At 45.2% G+C, this 21,280-nt stretch overlaps 1 protein-coding gene across 3 annotated transcripts in view; it reads left to right on the top strand.

The window, feature by feature from the left end:
- Nucleotides 1–21,280, top strand: part of PSKH1 (protein serine kinase H1) — a 30,391-nt gene continuing 9,111 nt past the window's right edge. For 2 of the 3 annotated variants that reach the window (XR_008438838.1, XM_053987424.1), the window contains exons 1-3: nucleotides 355–601; nucleotides 1,336–1,503; nucleotides 2,599–3,624. Coding sequence is in view for 2 of the 3 variants with exons in the window: in XM_053987424.1 (XP_053843399.1) it covers nucleotides 2,686–3,624 (939 nt within the window). In the remaining variant the exon portion in view is untranslated. Of the gene's footprint in view, nucleotides 58–354; nucleotides 602–1,335; nucleotides 1,504–2,598; nucleotides 3,625–21,280 lie in introns of those variants that run through there. The other variant, XM_053987425.1, reaches the window with a different exon arrangement.

Genomic DNA, 21,280 nt, shown 5'->3' with positions numbered 1-21,280 from the left:
CGGCGCGCGGTGATGACGTCAGGAGGCGGTGCCGCGCCGCGGCCGGAGTGGGCCGAGGTGAGTCCGGGATCGGCGCCCCCGGGACCGCCCGGCCCGGCTCCGGCACCGGCTCCGGTTCCCCTCCTTTTCCCTCCCTCCGTCACTCCGGGGCCGGCGGTGGTGCGGCCCGGGAAGCGCGGGCGCGGCGGGCCCCGGCGTCTCAGCCCTGCCGCTGCCCGGGGCGCTGGGCCGCGGGGACGGGCGGGCCGCGGAGGGAGCCCTGCCCGCTCCCGGAGTGTCCCCTCAGTGGGACGGGCCCGCGGCTTCCCAGGCCTGGAGCCGAACCTGCTGCGGGACGAGCTCCCGGCACCGGCCCGGCCCTGGGTCCCCTTTCCAGTGTAGCGCCAAACGGTCTGGGCTGGGATGAGTTCTGAAAACAAACGGTTTTGGGAATCCCGCTTGGTTTGGCTGATTCTGGCCAGCCCATGGCTCCGGCACAGTTGCCCCAGCCCCGGGTTTCCCCTCCGAAATGCACCAGAAGCTCGCAGTGGGCATGCCAGGTTATGGCAGGGTTTTGCCAGGCAGCGAGAGGCACGTTCGAGACGCGTTAGTGAGACGGCAGGTGAGGAGCCCAGTCTGCAAGGGGAGAAGCATAAACCCCTTGTTCCTTCCCAGCACTTCCAGCTGTGGCTCAGATAGTTTGTCACCTGCCAAGTATGTGGTTTCCCACTCGGAGAGCTTGTAATTTATCTTAATTCCTTGGTGATTAGTGCACAGGAGCATGTCCTGCACTAATGTGGAGTTAAGCATTTTGTTGCTGACTCTGGCTCTGTAGCCTTCACTGGAACACTTAAGTCTGCAAAGAGGAGCCACTGACATGCTGGAGTTGCTGCCAGATCTCAGTTAATGCCATTAGTGGATTTATAGATGGTATTTTCAAGTGTTTATTTCTTCTGTTTGGTTCTGTTTATGGGTGGGATGGTTTACACCAGTCCTTCTCTACATGTTGAATTACTCTGTAATAATCTCCTTTATCTCTCATTCCATTTCTTTGTTAACTTAAAATGCTTTAAGGTTCAGTAGTGCTGGGAAAACTGTCCATGGGAGGCATTGTTCATGCTGCTTTAATCTGAATGAAGCCCCATGTCCAGGGCAGTGCTTGCTGAAAGTCAGCTAAGCTTTCTGTGAAGCTGTTTTTTATTTCTACTGCCTGCACCCTACTACAGGCATGTCTGTGCATGGCTGGGTTGTTTGACTTCAGGGTGCTGCCAGGAGGGAACTTCTCACTTAAGAAGTTACTTTGATGATGTTTGATTATAAAACTGAATCTTAACTAAAGCCTGGTTTTCTTTCCAGGTTGGATGAGGAGTCAGAGTCTGAACTTCTTCCAGGTGTCCCTTTAGAACATTTCTTATTTCTCCACTTGCTTCTCCCAATGGAAAACCAACTGGGTTTCTTTTCTGCTGTTCATGCTGAGCAGTTGCTTGGAGAGGTGGTGCATGAGTGGAGATACATCTGGTGATGGTAAGACCTAAAATGACATTTTCAGGGCTAATGGTTTTCTGTAGCCTCCTGTGAAGGCTCAGGCACATGTTGATGGGCTCTGAGTCAAAAAGGGCAAATGTGGAACTGCCCAGTGACTGCCAGAGCCACAGGTGGCTGCCCCATCTCCTGACCAGTCATATTGTTTTACTCAGCACATAAAGACTTGCCCAGGTGCAGCTGGTTTGGTTCTATTGGAATACAGTGTGATGGACAAGAGCTCCTAGTCTGGAACAGCTGGTAGGAATTCCACTTCTTACAGGCAGCTCTGTGTGGAAAGCCAGAAGTGCCACTTGGTGCCTGAAGATGTAAAATAAAACAAAATTGAGATTGTTGAAAGATGTGAAAGCCCACCTTGATTTCTTAGGGTTTGGAGGATGAGGGACTTGCTGATTAAAAGCTGCTCTGGGCAAGTGAACATCTTCCTTTTAGCAGGACCTTAAAACCAGGGTGCCTCTGTCTCCATATTCCCTGCCTCTTCTGCTGTTCCATTGATCTCCAGCAGCAAAGTAGTGAGAGGTTTAAGACAGTGTACAAATTCAATACAAAGAAAATCTTGGGAAGATGGGTTCAGTGTGCAAGTTGCTGAGGTACTCTGTGGACCTTCTGGTGAGCAAACTCAGAACTGTTTGGTTTGGATTGGCTGCTGACTGAGAAAGTTGAGCAGATCTAACAAAACTAAAGAAAACACTTGACTTTGTTTTCTTTATTTGATTTTTATTAAGCAATTGTGTCTGGACAAAAAGACCTCCAGAAGTCTTATGCAGCCTCAACTGTTCTGTGACTGCTGCAGGGCTCAGCAGGGAGCAGAAAACATATGATCCCTCATAAAGAGAGATACTGTGTGATTTCCATGGACACATCTGTTCTGACCATGATTGAATGTTTGTAGGCACTGCCTTCACTCACTTGTGATGAAAGCAGCAGAGCACTGTGCATGTTCTGTAGTAGAGAGAAGTGAAAATCCCATATTCTCAGTTTGTGATAGCATGGCCCTATTGTTTTGATTTTTCCCTCCATTTGAATCTTTACTACCTTGATTCCTCTTTATTTGTTTCTTCTCATTCTTTTTCTAAGATTCGGATGTGGGAATCGCCCCGGACGCGGTTGCTGCTGATGCTCCCCTGGGAACATGCCTTGATAGGGAATTAACACCAGTCCGTGATGGGCTGTGGGACAAGCAAAGTGCTTCCCGAGCCCCCCAAAGATGTGCAGCTAGACCTGGTTAAAAAAGTGGAACCTTACACCGGCCACAGTGACATATACAAGCATTTCATCAAAGATGACTGCGGGGCTGTCATCAAAGCTGGCTCTCCCTCCCCTCCGCAGCACACCAACCCCTACCCCGGGAACCCCCTGCCCGCCCACCAGCCCGAGCCCCGCAAGAACAAAGTGGCCAAATACCGCGCCAAGTTCGACCCCCGAGTGACGGCCAAGTACGACATCAAAGCGCTCATCGGGAGGGGCAGCTTCAGCCGCGTGGTGCGCGTGGAGCACAAGGCCACCAAGCAGCCCTACGCCATCAAGATGATCGAGACCAAGTACCGGGAGGGCCGGGAGGTGTGCGAGTCGGAGCTGAGCGTCCTGCGGCGCGTCCGCCACACCAACATCATCCAGCTCATCGAGGTGTTCGAGACCCAGGACCGCGTGTACATGGTCATGGAGCTGGCCACCGGCGGGGAGCTCTTCGACCGCATCATCGCCAAGGGCTCCTTCACCGAGAGGGACGCCACGCGGGTGCTGCAGATGGTGCTGGACGGGGTGAGGTACCTGCACACGCTGGGCATCACCCACCGGGACTTGAAGCCGGAGAACCTGCTGTACTATCACCCGGGAACGGATTCCAAGATCATGATCACGGACTTCGGGCTGGCGAGCGCGCGGAAGAAGGGGGATGACTGCCTGATGAAAACCACGTGTGGGACCCCGGAGTACATCGCTCCCGAGATCCTGGTCAGGAAGCCCTACACGAACTCCGTGGACATGTGGGCGCTGGGGGTGATCTCGTACATTCTCCTCAGCGGCACGATGCCCTTTGAGGACGACAACCGCACCCGCCTGTACCGGCAGATCCTGAAGGGAAAGTACAGTTACTCAGGCGAGGTGAGTGTGGCGAGGGGCAGTCAAGCAAGAAGCTCTCCCTAGGTGTGTCTCTGTGATGACCAAAAGCTGGTTGTCTTGTGGGTGGTAACATTACCAGGGGTAAAAAAAAATCTGTGATTCTGGCTTTTAAAATCCTTTCCCATTTTCTGTCTGCTCCCAGTGCAGCATAGCAAGCTCCTTTTAAAAAATGTGTGTACAAAAGGAGGAAACTTGCTGTAGAACAGAATTGGGATGCTTGTGGGCTTCTAGCTGGGGGGGACCTTGGCTGTGGTAAGCTGCTGTTAGAGGCTTTGCAGTTGAAACTTGTGCCAGGGTGTTTGAAATGTGACACATGTATCATTAGTCTGATTTCTGACACAAACCCAAGTGTAGTATGGAAAATAGCTTTGCTGAAAGACAAGGTTATGGCAGGCAAGGGGCATGCACTTCTTCCATCTGGAGATGGGATTATTTCAGAAATTGGTCTGTATTGCTTCCTGAGCTTGGCATGTGAGAAAATGGAAGATTGAAAGATAGTTTTCATAGGTAAGTATGGAGAGAAGAGTCTTGGGGGATAATTTTTAGGCATTCTGTAAATGATAGCGGGGTCTGAAGGTGCTTCTTGCTCTTCAGAAGGAAAAATATGAAGTTAAGCACTTGTAAATAACATCTTCACACTTCTGATCAATTATTTTTGATATTAGGAATGAGTGTTGCTATTGTCGTGTTCTTCCTTGCCATGCCCTTGACTATTGAGTGCAGGTCTGTGTTCTCTGGGTAAAGATACAGAGCTGAAAAGCATGTGTAGAAAGGCAATGTGAATAACCAAAGGCATGGCCTGGCTTCTGTTTGAAGAATGAGTGAACAGACTAGGGCTTTTCCTACAAAAAAAAAAAAACAAAAACAAAAACATTTGAAGGGGGTCTCATCAAGCTCAGTGCAGCCATAGGCAATCTGGAGAGAGTGAATTGAGTGTTTTGAAGGTTCCCTGGGGTAATTTACTTTGATGTCTACTGGTCCTTGTACCAGAACAGACTGGTTTTGAGAAATAATGTGAATTGCAACTAGGCCACTGGAGACTTGTTGGTTGTACATGCAGAGGTAGCACATGTGCCACAGAGAAAGCATTAAACTCTCTGTTTTGAAAGTGTCAGTGCACAAGCCTGAGGCATTTTACTTGTTATGCCACCACAAATTACACACTTTAGGAGGCTGTTAGGGATACTGTGTGTGACATGAGTGGTTATTTTGGAAAGCTGTCGATACTTTACTGCTTGGAAAGCAAATATGTGTCAGCCAGCAGCCTGTATCTGTTGCCTGGATGCTTTCTGTTCCTCTAGAGCCAGGGAAAATGGATGCTTTAATTTATCAGTGTAATTAAGCCTATGCCCCTAAATTGTACGGTGCTTGACTGTAGGCAGGTATTGGCAGGAGATGCAGTAAAGAGGCTGCTCATTTTGTGAATAATTTCTAGGAGAAGACAAAGTGAGCCAGAGGTTTAAAGGTGTCTGCTGTGCTTCCCATAACCTTGCCAGCACTCCTAAAGCCATCTTTGGGGTTTTTAAATGTTTCCAGGCTTTTGGTGTTCACAGACAATGGCTATTCTCTCTTTGTGTTACACAAAGAGGAAGTGGGAAGATGTCAGAAGTGAGGCTATTGATAAGTTTATCAGACTAATGGGAATGGCAGGAGCTAAGTCCTGGTTTCTTTGGAGTAGGAGTAGGCAGAATACTCGAGTGCATTGCCGACAGCATCTGTCTTGGATGGATACAGGAGCAGAGGTTTCATGGGAGCAACTGCTTTTCTTCTCGTAATCTGAAAGCTGAGGATCTGAAACAGAAGAGGAAATGTTGAAAGAAGCCTGTGAACTACAGAGCTGACAGGTTGAGCTGCGTGGCTCAGACAAGTTCCAGTGGGGAAGGAGGGAGCTGTCCGTCTTCAAGCTGTACCATGGCAGGCAGCAGCAGTGCCCTGAGTCTCGGTACAGAGTCCTGCTTTTTGAAAAGTCTGACCCCAAAACCTGGTCACAGAGGACAAAGCTGTATTGAAAGAGGAACAAAAGCCAAGATGCATGCTGACCTGAGAAGCAGCTCCATTTTCTTGGAAAAACAAGTGATCTCTAGTCCAGCTAATGTAATTGCTTTCTGACTGGAACCCTGTTACCCCTGCTCCTGTTCCTGGAGTGTGAGGTCTGTTTGAAGAGGCCATTAGCAGATCAATAGGAGAGGTCTCCCACAATAGGTTATTCAGGTACTGCTGACATCACTGCTCTGATTATCTCTTGTATCTCCTTCTCTACTTTTTGAACTGCTTCAGGTAATAACTAGGATGAGGAAGGAAGGACAGCTGGCTTTGTAACTGGTATGCTTTTTTTTCCTGAGCATCCTGAGTAAGGTTAGGTCAGCTATTGACACTGCTTTGAACATAGCCTGCTGTAAAATTATTCTTTTACACTTGTTTTTTAGAACTTACTAAAAAGAATGTTTGGATGTAATTATTTCATTTAATTTTTAATTGAAATCTTGGAGTTAAAACTGATCTTTGGGAGCTCTTTGTAGCTTAAAAAGTTGACTGAGGAAAAAAGCTGGAATTCCATTCTTAGTTTCTTTTGAATTTGCAAGTGCAGAATTGAAGATTGGACCATCATTATCCTGCTAGGACAGGCTTGCTCTGATTCTTTTTCAAAGCTTCTCCTTCTGTTGAATACCAGTACTTTTATGTTGCTTTACACACCTGGGAAAATCGATGGAATAAGTGAAAGATAATGTATGCTATGGTTAAATTGGAAACTTAGCTAAGGCGTATGAATTGTTCTGATTTTGATATCTGACCTGAACATACCATTGCTCTCATGGGCTGTTCTCCTATTCATGGAACAGAATCAGCTTTTTGAGGTATGCTCACAGTGGGTGAGGTTGGTGTGTGCTGCTGTGGGAACATGTCTTAATCAAATAACCAAAAAAGCTTGTTCTAAATAATAAGGTTAGTGGATGCATTGATAGGAGAGAATGCTTGATATATGAAGGAAGTTCCTTGGTATATGAAGGAAGCTTGATATATGAAGGTCAGGGCACTGCAAGTCTGTAGGAGCTCTGCAAGAGATTTAACAGCCTGTGGAGAGATGAACTGGTTTTGTGTGACTTAAATTTTCCAATGGTTTTTGATAAAAATCCTCATCAAAATCTCTTGAAGGAACTTTGCAGCTGTATTGTGACAGTGGCCTTCACATGGATCAGGAGTTTGCTGATAAGCACAGGTGTGAAATACGTGATCAGTTCCAGAGGGAAGGATAAAACCAGTGAAGATTGAAGGGTCTGTTGCCTTCTGCCTAAAAGCCAGCAGGAGAAAGTTCCCTAACAAACCTGCACAGTCTCTGATGATACAGGCTATTCAGAGGGTGAAAACGAGGGCTGTGGACCTTGGAAGTTTACCTGAGTTTGAAGAGCAACTGGACAAATTCATAGAAGACACATTGATGGGGAGAATGACCAAAGGTCAGAGGAGAAGCCTGACTTACAAACTGTGTGTGCATTGCATTTCTACTTTTCTCTCCTTGAACATTCAGAATCTTTGTGATCTTCTGCCCTAACTGGGAGTTTAAAGCACCAAGTTAAATGCAGGTGTTGAGTAAACTCTGCAGATCCTGTATGGATAGATTCATGCTGGAAGAATGCCCTTAGTTACAGGAAAACCAAGTTACCCTGGATGAGTAGCATGAATGGTGTTCCCATAACAACTAATTCAGTCTATGTGAGTAAAAAAATAAACCACATTCTCCCCAAGCAGTCTTTCCTGCCCACAGCTGATAGCAGAAGCACAGAGAGTGCAGGCAGTGCATTAGCAAACAAACTATCTGTGCTACCTGGCAGAAAACAAGATAAAAATAAAGCCATTCCAAGGCAGCTGATGCGTGCTTACAGGATGAGTCCTTTCCCAAGCAGGTCTGCAGAGCATTTCCAAAGTATTCTTGTAATTGTCCTCATTGTGGGGGCTGCTTAAAAGACTGTGGAGGACTTGTAATCCCTCAAATCCCTTGTGACACATAGTGGAGGAGACAGGTGACAGGCCTGTCAAATTTTAGGATAAATTTCCTGCATTTATTCAACGTTTTGAGAGAGAATGTGGTAGAGCTTGAACCCAGACTGCTTCTGACTCAGCTGGGAGCTGGTTGCTGAATCGCCCATCCCGCCCCAGAGGGACTGATCAGTCATTGTATTATGAATTATGATGACTGTGGTTGGATTTCCTATCAAATGACAAACTTAATGTAAAAAAGGCACAAGCAACAAAAAGAAACTGTAATTATTCTTGGTAACCTCCTTCCCCTAAAAGATGAAAATGTATAGTGGCAACTCAACTTTCTATTCTGCATACTTGTATTTTACTGTAGAAACTGGTCTCCTATAAGGGAAAAAAATTATACTTGCATATTAGAGAAAATCTCTCCATAATCCTTATCACTTTCAGGAGAATTCAGTCAGTGTAGGACGAGCATTCTGAAACTTTGGATGAGGTTTTGTACATAAGTTTTGCAATGCAATAAGGTTTGCATTGATGCTGTGGCAGGTCAGCCACTGGCTGGCTGCCAGTCCTGCAGTGATTCCTCCTGTTTGTACTTATGGTCACTTAAAATGAATTACGTATGCCTATGTAAATTGAAAAAAAAATCAATCTTTTGTTGTTTTGATGATAAAAGTACAACCACTTTATCAAAATATACCAGTTTAGATAACAAATCAATTATTTCATACTGACTTAGCTTTGTTTTCTATTTGATACTTAGTTTGCCCCAGAAATCTGTCCAGGTTTTTTCCTGCAGTTCATACTTTTAATATTATGTATCATTAAGTTTTGTGTAATATGTTATGTGGTAATTAAATGGGCTAAAGGGTAGCAACTGCCCTGAAAGAGGGAAAACTGTGGTGATCTTGTAGTACATCGCCTGTCTAAGATGGGCAGTAAGGCAGACTGGCTTCCCTGAATTTGGCCTGGAGTGTCTTTGGGAAAACATGCAAAGCTAGTTTAAAATATAGCCAGGAGCAGAAAAGCACCACTGCCCTCTAATGCTCCCTTGGTCCTGTATATTTTTTTAATACAGGAGATAAAGTCCCATAAGTACAAGGGGCCAGAAAAGCTGGTAGGTGCCCCCCTTTATTGAAGATTTACCTTTGCAAAGTGTAGAGCTGTTCTTTGCTCTAAGAGGAGCTCAGTGCAAAGCCACCTGCTTCTTCTGGAAGTTCCCTTGGCTCAGTGCCTGGGAGGGTCTGGCTGCAGCAGGACCCCTCCCTTGTGGGGTCCCCAGAAGGCCACACTGACACGTGGTGTTGCCCTCCACGGCTGTGCCAAGATGGTCTTTAGACCCATTAGATGCTTTTGCAGGGCAGTCATCACCTTGGCCTCTGATGTCTGTGCCAGAAGAGAGGAGAGATTTCAAAGCAGCAGGGTGGCCAATTTTCCATTCTTCTCCCTGGAGTTTGAGTGGCCCAGGCTGTTGAATATAGTGCAACAAAGAAAACAAGGATGGGGCAGCTGAAGGCAAGATTTTAAAACATGTTTGCAGTACTTACTGGCGTGAGTGTACAAGTCTCTGCAACCACGTTTTAGCCTTCTTGGGGGAAGAAGGAGCTTTTTACTTAGAGCAGCTGCTGTTTTTTCCTGTGAGCCACATTAGATGATGGAAGTGTTTTACAATAGTCCTGTTCTTAGAGTAATGCAGGCTTTTTTTTTTTTTTTTCCCTAAAATCTAGAGCTGGCTTTTTTTTCCCCGTGTAGGGAAGAATTATTTTTTATATAAATTTTTGAGCCCTTTGCCTGGCAGAAGTAAAACCCCATCAATTTACAGAGGAATGTGCTTTTGCATTTCACATGGCTGTGTGAAAGCGGTGATTTTGAAGCAGAACAACAAGAGTGTTGGCGAGCTGCAGTCGCAGGGCTCTGCTGAAAAGGGCACTCTGCTCTCCTTTGAAGAGCTGGAGCACTTGAACAGGATGAAAGCTCCTCTCCAAGCCAGGCACAGAACACTGAGGCCAGCCCAATACATGGACTTATCTTGGTTTCTGCTCTTTCTTTTCTTTTAATGCACCAGCTCAGTGGCTGTGAGGATAGGTGTGTTTGTGTCACTCCATCTCCAAGAGCTGAAGTGTTTGTCCAGATCTCTCCCTCTGCAGGAAGGGACATCTTTGGAAATGTGATAACCTCAATTAAAACCTGGGAAATCCTGCCTTCTCCTGCATGTATTAGTGACCATGCTCTTGCAAAAACTCGGTATGCTGCATTGGTAAGCACTTTACTTACAGGTAAAGAAACACCTTTTCCAGTGAAGGGGCTTTGAAACCAATGCATGCATTTAAAAAACAAGTCCCTCTTGCTCTGGCTGCATCTTAAGATTCTTTTTGAAGGTTGTTTCCTCCAAGAGAATTGCTGTCACAAGGACCTTTTTCAAAATCACTCATTTTGCCTCTTTACTATGTACTTCAGCTTATGGTGCAACACAACAGTGGAGAGAAGCCCCAATGCTAGCGCAGGGTAAGCAGGGAGAGGGGTCATCTTTCTCTGCCTACATCTGCCATTTCCATACTGCTGCAGTCTGCAACACTCAGTGTTAACAGTTTATATTTCACAGAATTGTGCATGTCATCAGGACAGGGTGGAAACTCTGTCTAAGCCTCAAAGCCTCTAGAAACAAAGAAAGCAGGCAAGGAATCTCCATGGGGAAGAGGAATGTGGGTTTTTTCCCAATGATTTAATTCACAGCCCTTTTTCCTTAGGACTGCTGTCTACACCAGTAGTACCTGCAGGTTCAAGGCAGAATGAGGGACAGCAGCTGAGCATTTTGGTTAAGATTTTTGGGGTGAAAGACTGAGTTTGGGAAAGTGGTGCACAATGTACAGCACGTAATTTAAGGATGGAGGAAGGCAAGAGCCACATCTAGGGGGAAGGGATTTACAATAGTGCTGTGGTTTGACATTTATTTTCATTCCTTCATCTGGAGGCCCTATAAAATCCTGTTAATGGTGGAATAGTATTTCTGTAGAATTAGGGATGTAGGGATAAAGGGACATTGGTAGGGTAGAAAAATAATATTAAGCTGCCTCTGTACAGAATACACATTATTAACAGGAGGGATTTGAACTACCAGCTACCATTGGTGTCTTTGACTCCTTTACATTTGCCTAAGAATAGCCTAGGCCATTTCCTCTTTTACCTTTGGCTGAGTGAGTCCTTGGTTTTCCAGCTGTGGCTCAGATGTGTTGTTTTTTTCTGATACCTTAGTAGAGGTGTATTTTGAGGCAAGACATGCTATTGCATGGTTATTGACTTAGAACCAAAGTTCAGAGAGTGAGAATATGTTTTAGTTCTATAGTGGGAAGAGCTCTGACATGCAGGAAGCCTGTCCCTAAATACAGCAGCTGTCCCCTCCTCCCCTCCCTTGGAAATGGTTACCCAGGGCTTGGAGTCTGTGTTGGAAGTCCAGCTGCTCATGGTCATGGGCTTGAGCCAGGTGCAGCCCTTGAGCAGGGTGTGAGGACTCATCTGGTTCTCTCCTTGCTGTGGCACACATGAAGTTTATGACAGGTTGTGGGGTGAGTGGATTGGGGTAACATCTTGCACTGCTTCAGCTGGATTTCCTGGACCTGCTCTGCTGAGGAGCCGAGGGCCAGATGATTGTATGGAAGTACAATACCAGGACAGCATCTAGAGGCACAGGGAGGTCTGGCTGGCACCTATAAAACATTTTTAAAGTGAGCTTTCAGGGTGCAGCTGTAAAAGTGTGGCACTCTGGAGAAAATTACAGCATCTTCCTAACTATTCTGAGCCCCAGGCTGAGCCTTTGAGGTCTTGCAGAGCTGGCACCTGGCTGAAGTTCCAGCTGCTGCCCCTGCTGCAGATTAAAAGCCACTTTTGATTAATCAAAACTGAGCTCTGTGGGGAAGGGCTGTGAACATGTATCTTGCTGCAAATCACTTGTTTTTGACCCTGCCTTGGAGAGAGGCAATTGAACCTGATACATTTGGAATAATCTGGTATTGAAAGGTGTTTCAGATTTCCTGTGATCCGAATTTGGGACTTCCCTAGCATTTGCAGTGTGCTCCTGCCCTGGGATGTGATGAAGGAGGAGTTAAGCAGCATGCTTGGCATAGGTAGCAAGTCAAGGTTTTAATATCACATAGTTGAAGTCTCTTTTCAACTGCAGAAACTGTTCTGGGGAATTTCTGTTCATGTTGAGCTGCGGGGCTGAAAAGGTGCTTCCTAAGCCCAGAAGTTTTCTTGGCAGTCTCTTTACCTAATCCTTGAAATCCCTAAATCTTACAAGATTACAATTGCAGAGTTGAGGCTGTAGACAGTGGGAACTGGATTAGCTGTTTGGAGCTGGAAGGGGTGGTTCAAACTGCCAGTGGTGCAGCCAAATTCCTTGTTTGGAGCATGAGCTGCTCCTCCTCTCTCCAGTCTCACCCACCCCCCTGCTTTGCCCACCTGCTGCCCCAAGTGAGTGATGAGGTAGAAAAACCAGGCATGTTTTCCAATACCTTTGTTATTTCAAATGGATGTTTCTATAGATTTTCCTGAAAACTGAGCTTTTACTAATGCACCAGATTAGTGTTGATTGGTGACATGAGAGCCATTCACACAAGTCAAGGAGAGGCAGAACGTTCTGGAGGGGGCTGTTAAGAGATGCCTGCTGTTCCTGCAGGGTTCCCCAAAGTGCTGGTGTGGACCTGTGCCTGGCTGTGTGTCTACAGCTCATGAACTTCCATAATCATGGTACTCCCTACACATCCAGTGCACCAGTACTTCAGGCACTTCAAGTGATTAACCAGAGAGTCTGGTTTTATGTCTCACAAAAGGTAGAATTGTGCTTTCTGATAAAACTATTTGTGTGTGTCTGAAGAGTAATTTCTAAGAAGCTTTTTAATAATCTGATAATTATGAGAATGATTATGTGGCTCACATGTGAGAAAGGGTTCTCATTACAGCTGAGCTGACTCAGAAGACCTTATATACTGTTTTATCAGTGCTGATAGGAGTGCCTGGCTTACAGTTTCTTATCTCTCTACACTTAGTCCTTCATATTTTTTTATTTGCTTTTAGCTTTAGTCCAGCTTCAGGAATTCTTGGTGGCATTCTTCAGCTACTGTTTTGCTTGAGAGGCTGATATTGCAAAACTAAGGAAAACTTGACACTTGGCTGAAAATGTAAAATAATTTCCTGGCAAAGTCCTCTTCCAAAGCTATAGGAGTTCCCATACCTCCAGTGTTTGGCTCTGGAGTTTGGCAAGGATGGATCTGACATGGAAGAGATCTTCAGCTATTTCATGAAAGTGTTCCATGGTCTCTGAAAACTTCCTTTTTGGAAATGAACTGTGAAGCAGGGAGAACCTGGGGACCAAATCTTGTATTTCCCCAAACCTGTTTGGCGGCCAAATCTTGTATTTCCCCAAATGTGTGAAAAGTGACATTTACTTAATGGTAGCTCATCAACAAAGTGTAACATGGTAGTGATGGTGGTTCTCTAGAAGTGGCTGAAGGTCCAGAGGTATTTGGGGGTTAATGACCAGCCCAGGTGAGGGAAATGCAGGTATGTTCATTATATTTGTAGATGACATTGAATTAGAAGGGCTGCAAAGGGCATTGAGTTCCAGATAACCCTATCAAATTTAAGCAATTCAGTAGCAGGTGTAGTTTTTTTTTTTTTTTTCCAAAGTAAGAGTAAGTGTGCAAAAATAGTTGAGGAACAGAAAATTAAGAGGTGCTGGCTTCTCAGGAAAGGATGTGTCTATGAATCACAAACTGTTGTGTGAGAGCTGTGTCATGCTTGTGGGAAAAGGTGAATGTACTGAGGTGTATGAGCAGAAAGGCAGCGTGTGCTGTGATCCTGCTGTGTTTAGTGGCTGCTGCAGATGCCAAGCTGAAGCTCTGACACTTCTGGGCAGCAGACTTCAAAAACACCACGGGCCAAGCAGAGAGACTTGACAGAAGATCAACAAAAACAATTGTGAGTCAAAAAAACACAGTCTCCGGAAGATTAAAACATTTTTGGCTGTTTGGCCTAGGGAACATGTTGTCATAGCAGTTTGCAAGTATGTAAAAGGCTGCTTCAAAGAGGAAGAGGAATAATCTCTTTTCCAGATTATGTCAAACAAGAGTCTTAAATGGCACTTAGAAAGATTCACACTGAACTTTTTAGAAAACTGGTGTCTCCCACTGCAAAAAGTGTTTACCCAGAGGATTTCTGGAGCTGTCTTGCGGAACAAGTGAGGCAGTCATCTGTCAGGAGTGATGCATCTGTGGTGGATCCTTGGGGGACTGTGGGATGGATTGGATGATCCTTGGGTGTCTGCTGCAGCCTTGCCTTTGCCCTGATTTCCCAAAGAAGCAAAGTTTCTGGAACTATGCTGTCTTTCAGTCTTCTGGAATTAACTATTTAAATTCCAAGGTCAGTGTCAACTCAGTTTGAGCAGTGTGACGAATTCAAAGTTGCTGTGAATTTTATGAAGTCAGTGGCTCAGCAGGAGAGAGAACTAAAGCACATCCTTCCTGCAGGAAAGGTAATTGAATATCAGTCCAAACTGACCTGAAGCTGATCAGCACATGTTTATTTCTGAAGCATTCATGGCACAGTTGACCCTGTTAAGCATGTGGGATGGAGCCTGGGCAAGGATATGTGTTGGAAGGAGGAATGTACTGCTGCTCTGGAGGGGATATGACAGTGCTGGCTGGGGGCAGGGAGGGGAGAAGCACTTGAGTAATAGAAACCTTGGTTACAAGAGACCTCTGGAGAGCTCTAATCCCATTCAGTTTGAGACAGGAGTGTTGCCAGCACTAGGTCATGCTGGCTGTGACTTTGTCTTCTTGAGTCTTGAAGGGCTTCAGGGATGAAGATCCTCCACCTCCCTGATGACCTTTTCCAGGGCTGCACCACCCTTCCCCTGGTATTTCCTGACACAGACCTTCCAAAGCACAGCTTCTCCCTGTTGCCCCTTCTTTGGACCTGTTGTTGGCTCTGTAATCCTTGTAACTACTTTTAAATAAATGTAGTATGCTATTAGATTGCCCTTAGACTTCTCTTTGCCAGACTGAACAAGTCCAGCTCCTTTCACCCCTTCTTGAAGGCCATCTGTCAAGGACCCCTGGCTATCTTGGAAGCTCTTACCTCGATCTTCTCCACAGTCTTTTTGAACCTGGGGATGGCCAGGCTCAACAGTAGGTAGTATGATTCCACATAGAAAACTTAAATGTTTTCATCTTCTTTTGGGAAGAGAAATACCCCAACAATGTAGGTAAGAACAGGGTAGGATTTTAACAGGGAAAAAGATCACGTTGGTATAAGATTATGGCTACAGAATTAGGAATGTGTTATATTAGGGATTTTTGGTTTGTCCTTTTTCCTTGTTGTGTATGTGCAGTTTGGTGCAGTGTCAGTGACATACTTTGTTTTTCAGCAGGATTTCTGTCTCCATCACTGAATAGCTGGGATGCTGAAAGAAATTTGAGAAGAAAATACAGATAAATGTGTTGGAATGGGATCTAGAACAGTTATCCTGCTCTGAATTCTAACTAAAATTTCTAAAATAGTGCCAGGAAAGGCAATTATGAACCAGTGACCCAGGACTGAATTGTGGAAAACCTAGCAAGCCTACTTAGAGTGTCTCCTGATGTTTTGTTTACTTTAAAATGGGTTACATCCACCTTGCCTACCCAAAACAGTGCTTTCTGAGAGAAAACCAGGAATGGCATTGGGCCACACTGCCCTAACTTGGGAAGCACTAAACCTGGGCTTTCAGGAAATGATCAGATGAAAAAGGCATCATTTCACCTCCTCTGAAACTATGATAGGGTTGGATTCTGGTTAAAACTGAGTGACTATAAGGAAGAAAGGAGAGTCAAGCCAGGCAGTGGGGCAGCTGGGGCTTGCACATTGCTGGTGTTGGCAGCACAGCTCCTCATCTTGATCCTTGTGGGTCCCTTCCAGCTCAGGATATTTTATGATTCTGTGACACATCTGCGTGCTGTAGGAGGTTAAAGGAGCTGTCCAGAGCAGCAGAGGAGAGCTAGTGCCAGCTGGGGAGCAGGGCAGGGTTGGAGTGGCAGCTAAGACTGTCTTAGGATTTACTCCCCCTTGTTCATTCCCTCGTAAGCACCCAGGGCTCGCGCACCGACAGCTTGGAGCTTGCAGAAGGGGGTTGTGTGTACGTGGGAGGTTATAAGCTTATCTGTTCATCCCCCCACCACTGCTCTAATCAGCACGATGAAAGATATTCTTTCTCCCTGGGGAAGATTCTTTCCTCCCTGTCAGGAACTACCATTTCTTAATTAAAATCTTACTCTGAATTTGTACGTAGAAACACGTACTGACTTCAGCTCCAATGCACAGCCAATACTCTCTTAAGGTAGTGGTTCAGAGTGGGAGAACATCATTCAGCTCAAATTTGAGTTTTTTGAGAATAAAAGCACTGAAGATGTCAGGATACCCAGATGTTAGGAACAGTCTTAGGAAGGTATTTTCCAGTTTAGTTACTGCAAATACTGCTGTGAGCTGGTGCTATAGTAATACCTTTGGAAGTTTTTGACTTGGTTTTCATGGCAATCTCCAGCTTTGTATACTTGGTGATCTCATCTTTTCACCTGCATCCTTCCAAGTCCAGATCTCTTAACCCTGAACTTCCTTAATAGACAATTTTTCAGTCAAGGTAGTGGTTAAACTCCCATGTGCAGCTGTAACTTGCTGACACATTTTTAAGAGATGTAAAGCGATCCAAGCTGAAATGTGGTATTACCCCATTTTAACAGCTATTCCCTAAGCATTGCACTTAGAAGAGCTGCCCCTGGCTGGAGAGAAAAGCTTTGTGTTTATTGTTTTTATAGCTGCTGTAATTTTAGTGCACGATTCCAGCTGAATACTCAGTGCCTGTCCAGGGAAAATGGGCTGGCTATTTCCATTCGAAAAGCTGGGTTATAGAAGTTCACCGCACCAGATGGCTGCGCATACTTATAATGCTCTGGATTATTAAAGGGCCGTTGTATTTTCCTCTTTCATCCTTCCTCTATTCCTCCTCCCCACATCAACAAATTAATGCTGAATGCTTGGGAATCTGCCCTACGCAGACTTTAGCACATTTCATCTTTTCACTGGAAACTTTTTGTTCCAGCTCTTTGGAACCAGTTTGTGAATACCACATCAGTTGGCTTTGATCACCTTGTTACAATTATTTGGGGGCTGAATGATGCCCGGGATAGTGCAAACTTGGTGTTTTTGGAGCCCCAGCACAGCCCTAGGCTGGTTTGCCATGACATGTGTCACAGTTGCAGTCCCCAACCTGCTCCTTTGGAGTTGACACTTCTTGCTTTCTGATGTCATGTGGGAATCTCCTAAATGAGACAAAACTGTTGCATGATGCATTAATAGGTAATGCAATGTAGAGAGTTTTTGGGGACATTCTTAGAATCATTAAGGTTGGAAAAGACCTCTTAGAGCATCAAGTCCAGTTAATTTCTTTCTCAAAACTAACAGCATGTCACTTGTCTTCCACCAGAAACATCAGAATTTTAAGGTGCAGCTATTCTGAAAAATGACAGAAGCTGAAGAGATGTGCCCTGCCTTCAGCACCACACATATGTTGGCTTGACGTATTTTTGTGACAAGAAAATAAATTTAAGTCGTTAACTTGTTTGCAGTGCTAGCTTTGGTGACCACTTTACAGTAGCTCCCATTGCAGGCAGAATAAAATTCAGGGACGTGGTTCTGCTATCCAAAATCTGCTCATTTTGATGAGCAGATCTAAAGAAAGTTGCTCTGCCTCTGGAGTGTTGGCTCCCACCCCTGCCTGGGTCCATCCAGTTGTGTGAGGAGATGCACAGTGGTCACACAGGTCAGGGTTTGTTTGCAGCACGTGCTGGGAGCTCTCTGCGGCGCTCGCCGGGTCCGTGCTCACATCAGCTGCAGGGGAGAGAGGTGGGTTGGTTGTTCAAAGCAGAGAACAGCACGTTGTTTGTTCCCCACACGCCAGCGTGGCCGGTGCCTCAATAGATTTTATGCTGATGTGAATAACAAGCAGGGGTGGTGAAGGGATTCAGTGACACAGAGCGGAGCGCTGCACGCAATCGCCCAGCCTAAGTGACACTCAGAGGAGATCTCTTTCTTCTCCTCCTCCTCCAGCCTTGGAGCCTAAGTCTGAATAAAACATAACACACTTGAGAGCTCTTTAAGGCATTGTAAAGGAGGCTGCTTTCCCCCGAGTTTGTTATCTAGCAGGGCTGGAGTTGCAGATGGGTAAGTGTCCTGTGTTTTATGCAGCTTAGAAGTCTAGGAGATGCTTTTGTAGGGAATGCTAGTGCACCCTCAGAAGCAGCAGCTGGCATTTCTGAGGGACCAGGGCAAAGTGTCTCCACCACAGGAGTCTTTCCCATTGTCATTGAGGCTGTAAGACAGGCTGTGGGATGGGTTTCATACTTGGTTGGAGTGCTGCTAATTCTGGACTCCGTTCCAGTCGCTCTCATGGGTTGATGTAGCTCCTTCTGCAGCCATCTGGTGACTCATGCCAAACAAGGAATGGCTGGGCTGAAAACCCCAGCTGAAAAATTTACAGAAACTCCCTGATTTGGCTCACTTTGTTTGCACAAACCAAACCATGTGTGCTGGCACGATGGGGAGTGCAGCATCAAATGGGAATGACAATAGAAATGTGTTCATCTCCTGTGATGTGGAACGTTGCTGCTAGTGGTGATAAGGGCACGATGTGAAGGCAGTTCCCTCTGACCAAGTGGATGCATTAGACCCAGTCTGTTTGTTGGGACAATAAATCTATTCCCAGTTAATCTATCTTATCTTGTGAAACTTCAAAGTAGATATCTGAAGGTTTTCTGCAGGAGAACCTTGCAGGAACCTGTGTGCTACTGCAGGGCTCCTCAGTCTCTTTGGTGCTTTGAGGCTTCTGCAACACTCAGACTCATCCTAAGAATCACTGGGACTGGGATACAGTATTTTTTGCCTAAGAGCAATCTTTTGCAGCTGTGATAACATGCTTTGTGCTTCATGTTTTTGTAAAGACTGACTGGCAAGGGAGATCCAGTGAGGGAAAGGCCTTTCCTTCACCTTCCTCATAAACATTGTCTTTCTTCTCCAGAAAACAACATGTAACTTAGGTAGGAATCAGGACATTAGAATGTATCCTTCCTTCAGCTGAGATGAAAAGCAGAGCTTGAAGTCAGATGATTGTTCCTTCTTTTATTTCCACACAACTAACCAGAATATCCCTCTGCAGCTTTGTGCAGCTTTTCTCCCCCCACTTTTTTTTTTCCTTTTAAATTGTGTTGAATCATGTTTTTAATCACTGTGATAAATTCTAGAGTTACAGATGTTACTTTTCAGAGGATGTTTAGTCCTCCCTCAGCATGAGGGCAATAGTCTCCAGTGTTAATGACTGTATCCAGGGATTGTCTCATGAGAAACCAGGTTTTTGAAGCAGACACTGCACGAGGTATCCCAGACAGAGGACATAATTGCTGTTGTTAGAAAAACTGGTCACATGTAGGAGGTTGTTGTTGTCATTCAGGTGGTACTGCTGAGCTTCAGCTGAAAATATGGCTATTCCACCTTTTTTTAAGGTGGGTGAGGGTGCTGAGGCCTTGGCACAGGTTGCCCAGAGAAGCTGTGGCTGCCCCATCTCTGGAAGTGTTCAGGCCAGGTTGGATGGGGCTCGCAGCAGCCTGGGCTAGTGAAAGGTGTCCCTGTCTGTGGCAGGGAATTTGGACTAGATGAACTTTAAGGTCCCTGTCAACCCAAACCATTCTCTGCTTCTCTGCAGAAAGACACCAGAACTTTATCTTTCTGAAGCTACACAGTCTAGCAGAGGGAGCAGAAGTTGTACTCCAACTGCATCCCATTTGAAATTGCTTTCTAGAGAAACAGAAATGCAAGTGTTAGTGACTTCTCTTCATTTTTGTGGCATTGTTGTGGCATTTTTGTGCCACAAAAAAAGCAGAATTTGTCATTGCAGCACTGAGATTTAAAGGCAAGGCTATGTGATAGAGTTTAGCTGATCCAGCATTTCATGGGAACATTTCTTTCCAAGCCATTCTCTGTCTCTCCTCAGCCAAGCAGATGGGCAGCATCTCCTCTGGATTGCTTCAGTCCTGTTATGTGTGCACACTTCATGTCCTGCACCCAAACACACCAGTGTCAACCTTCCTCAGCTCCTACACGACCTTCTGCTGCTGCCTTGCAGTATTAATTTGGAGGGTTAATGGGATTTTGCCAAGTTAAAACTGCTGTTTTGTCAACTGATGCAAGTCTTCAGGGGAGTGGATGCATTTCTCCAGGGACTGAGGTTGCAAATTGCATGGGTAGAATGTAGCCCTAAGTATTACTAAAGAAAAAGTTTCAGTGAAATAGGAAAGATGTGTGTGGTGCAGCAAATCAAACCTTCAGCTGTGTAAACAGATCAATAAACTGATTTGTGTTTGCTGACCAGAAGAAAAACCTAGTTGCAGGTACTCCATATTCACCATTTGTGGTGAAGCTAGAGTAATTGGAATAATGAGAAATCCAATGTGCTTCTGTTTGGAGTTTATTCTTCTTTAGGATTCATTAAACTGGATGGGCCTCTCAAGGTTTAGGCTGGTTATGTATCACAGTTCCTAGGCCCTCAGATTTCATAGATTTCTTCAAATTCCAAATCATCACATTTACCATCTTTTAATAAGACTTGAAAAGATTGAAGTAATATTATTCCTGGTGTTTAGAGGCTCATTTCACTCACCAGAATCTCATTTGACTGAAGTTTGAATGCATTTGGACAGCAAAACAGCTCCTGGGTTGCCTCAAATTCCAGGTTTCTGCAATTACTTACACCTTGAAAAGAAAATAATGCTCTCCTGCATGTCCTGAAGATGTATTTCGAAGTACTGTTGTGCCAGTTCTCCAATACTTTTTATTTGAGCATCTCCTGCATTTCTTTGGACTTAGGTAAGAAAAGAGGATGGAGGTGCTGGCATGATTGTATTTCTGTGAGGGACCATATTCAGAAAGGTAAAAGGTTTTAGGGGAAGAGGGGAAGAAATACCCAGGAAAAACCATGAAATTGGAGTTGTGTGGATGTGTTTTCTCCATGTGAGGGGAACAAAAGCTCTTTCAGGGTGGATATCTTAAGTCATTTCAATTGCCAGTAACAGAAATGAAGAGGGTAGTGAAGAGCCCTTAAAAAGTTACTGCAGAGAGCAAATTGTCACCTGCATTTACCTTCACTTTGAGGTAAAGTTGGTAAATTTAATAGATGTATCATTAGCTGGGATGTCCCATTAGGATTGTTTGGAAGTGGAGAATGAGTTCTCTGTGAAGGAAACAGAATGGGGTGAGCTGTGGCTCCTAGAAGAAGGAGAAGGAAAGAAGGAATTGGGGGTTGATGGAGTGTAGCCAGGTAATGGTGAATTTGTGATTTTAGCTGAATGAATAGCTGAAAGGGAGTCATAAAAAACCTACAGGTCTTTAAAAGCTATTCAAGGCAAGCTTGGAAGAGTGGAGGCAAAACCTCTTGTTGCCTGGGTTCCATTTGGATCTGTCCATCAGTGGAAGAGAGAGCCCAGAGGTCTGCAGCTGGAGAGTGTGAAGGGAAGGTGATGTGCTGCCAGCTGACATATGGTACCACCTGGGATTAGCTGAGATTATGCCAATGAAGATTAAA

This window comes from Vidua macroura, chromosome 11 (assembly GCF_024509145.1).
Source record: "Vidua macroura isolate BioBank_ID:100142 chromosome 11, ASM2450914v1, whole genome shotgun sequence".
Classification (NCBI taxonomy): Eukaryota; Metazoa; Chordata; class Aves; order Passeriformes; family Viduidae; genus Vidua; species Vidua macroura.
Note: the sequence above shows the minus strand (reverse complement) of the source record. Positions and strands in the feature narration are given on the sequence as shown.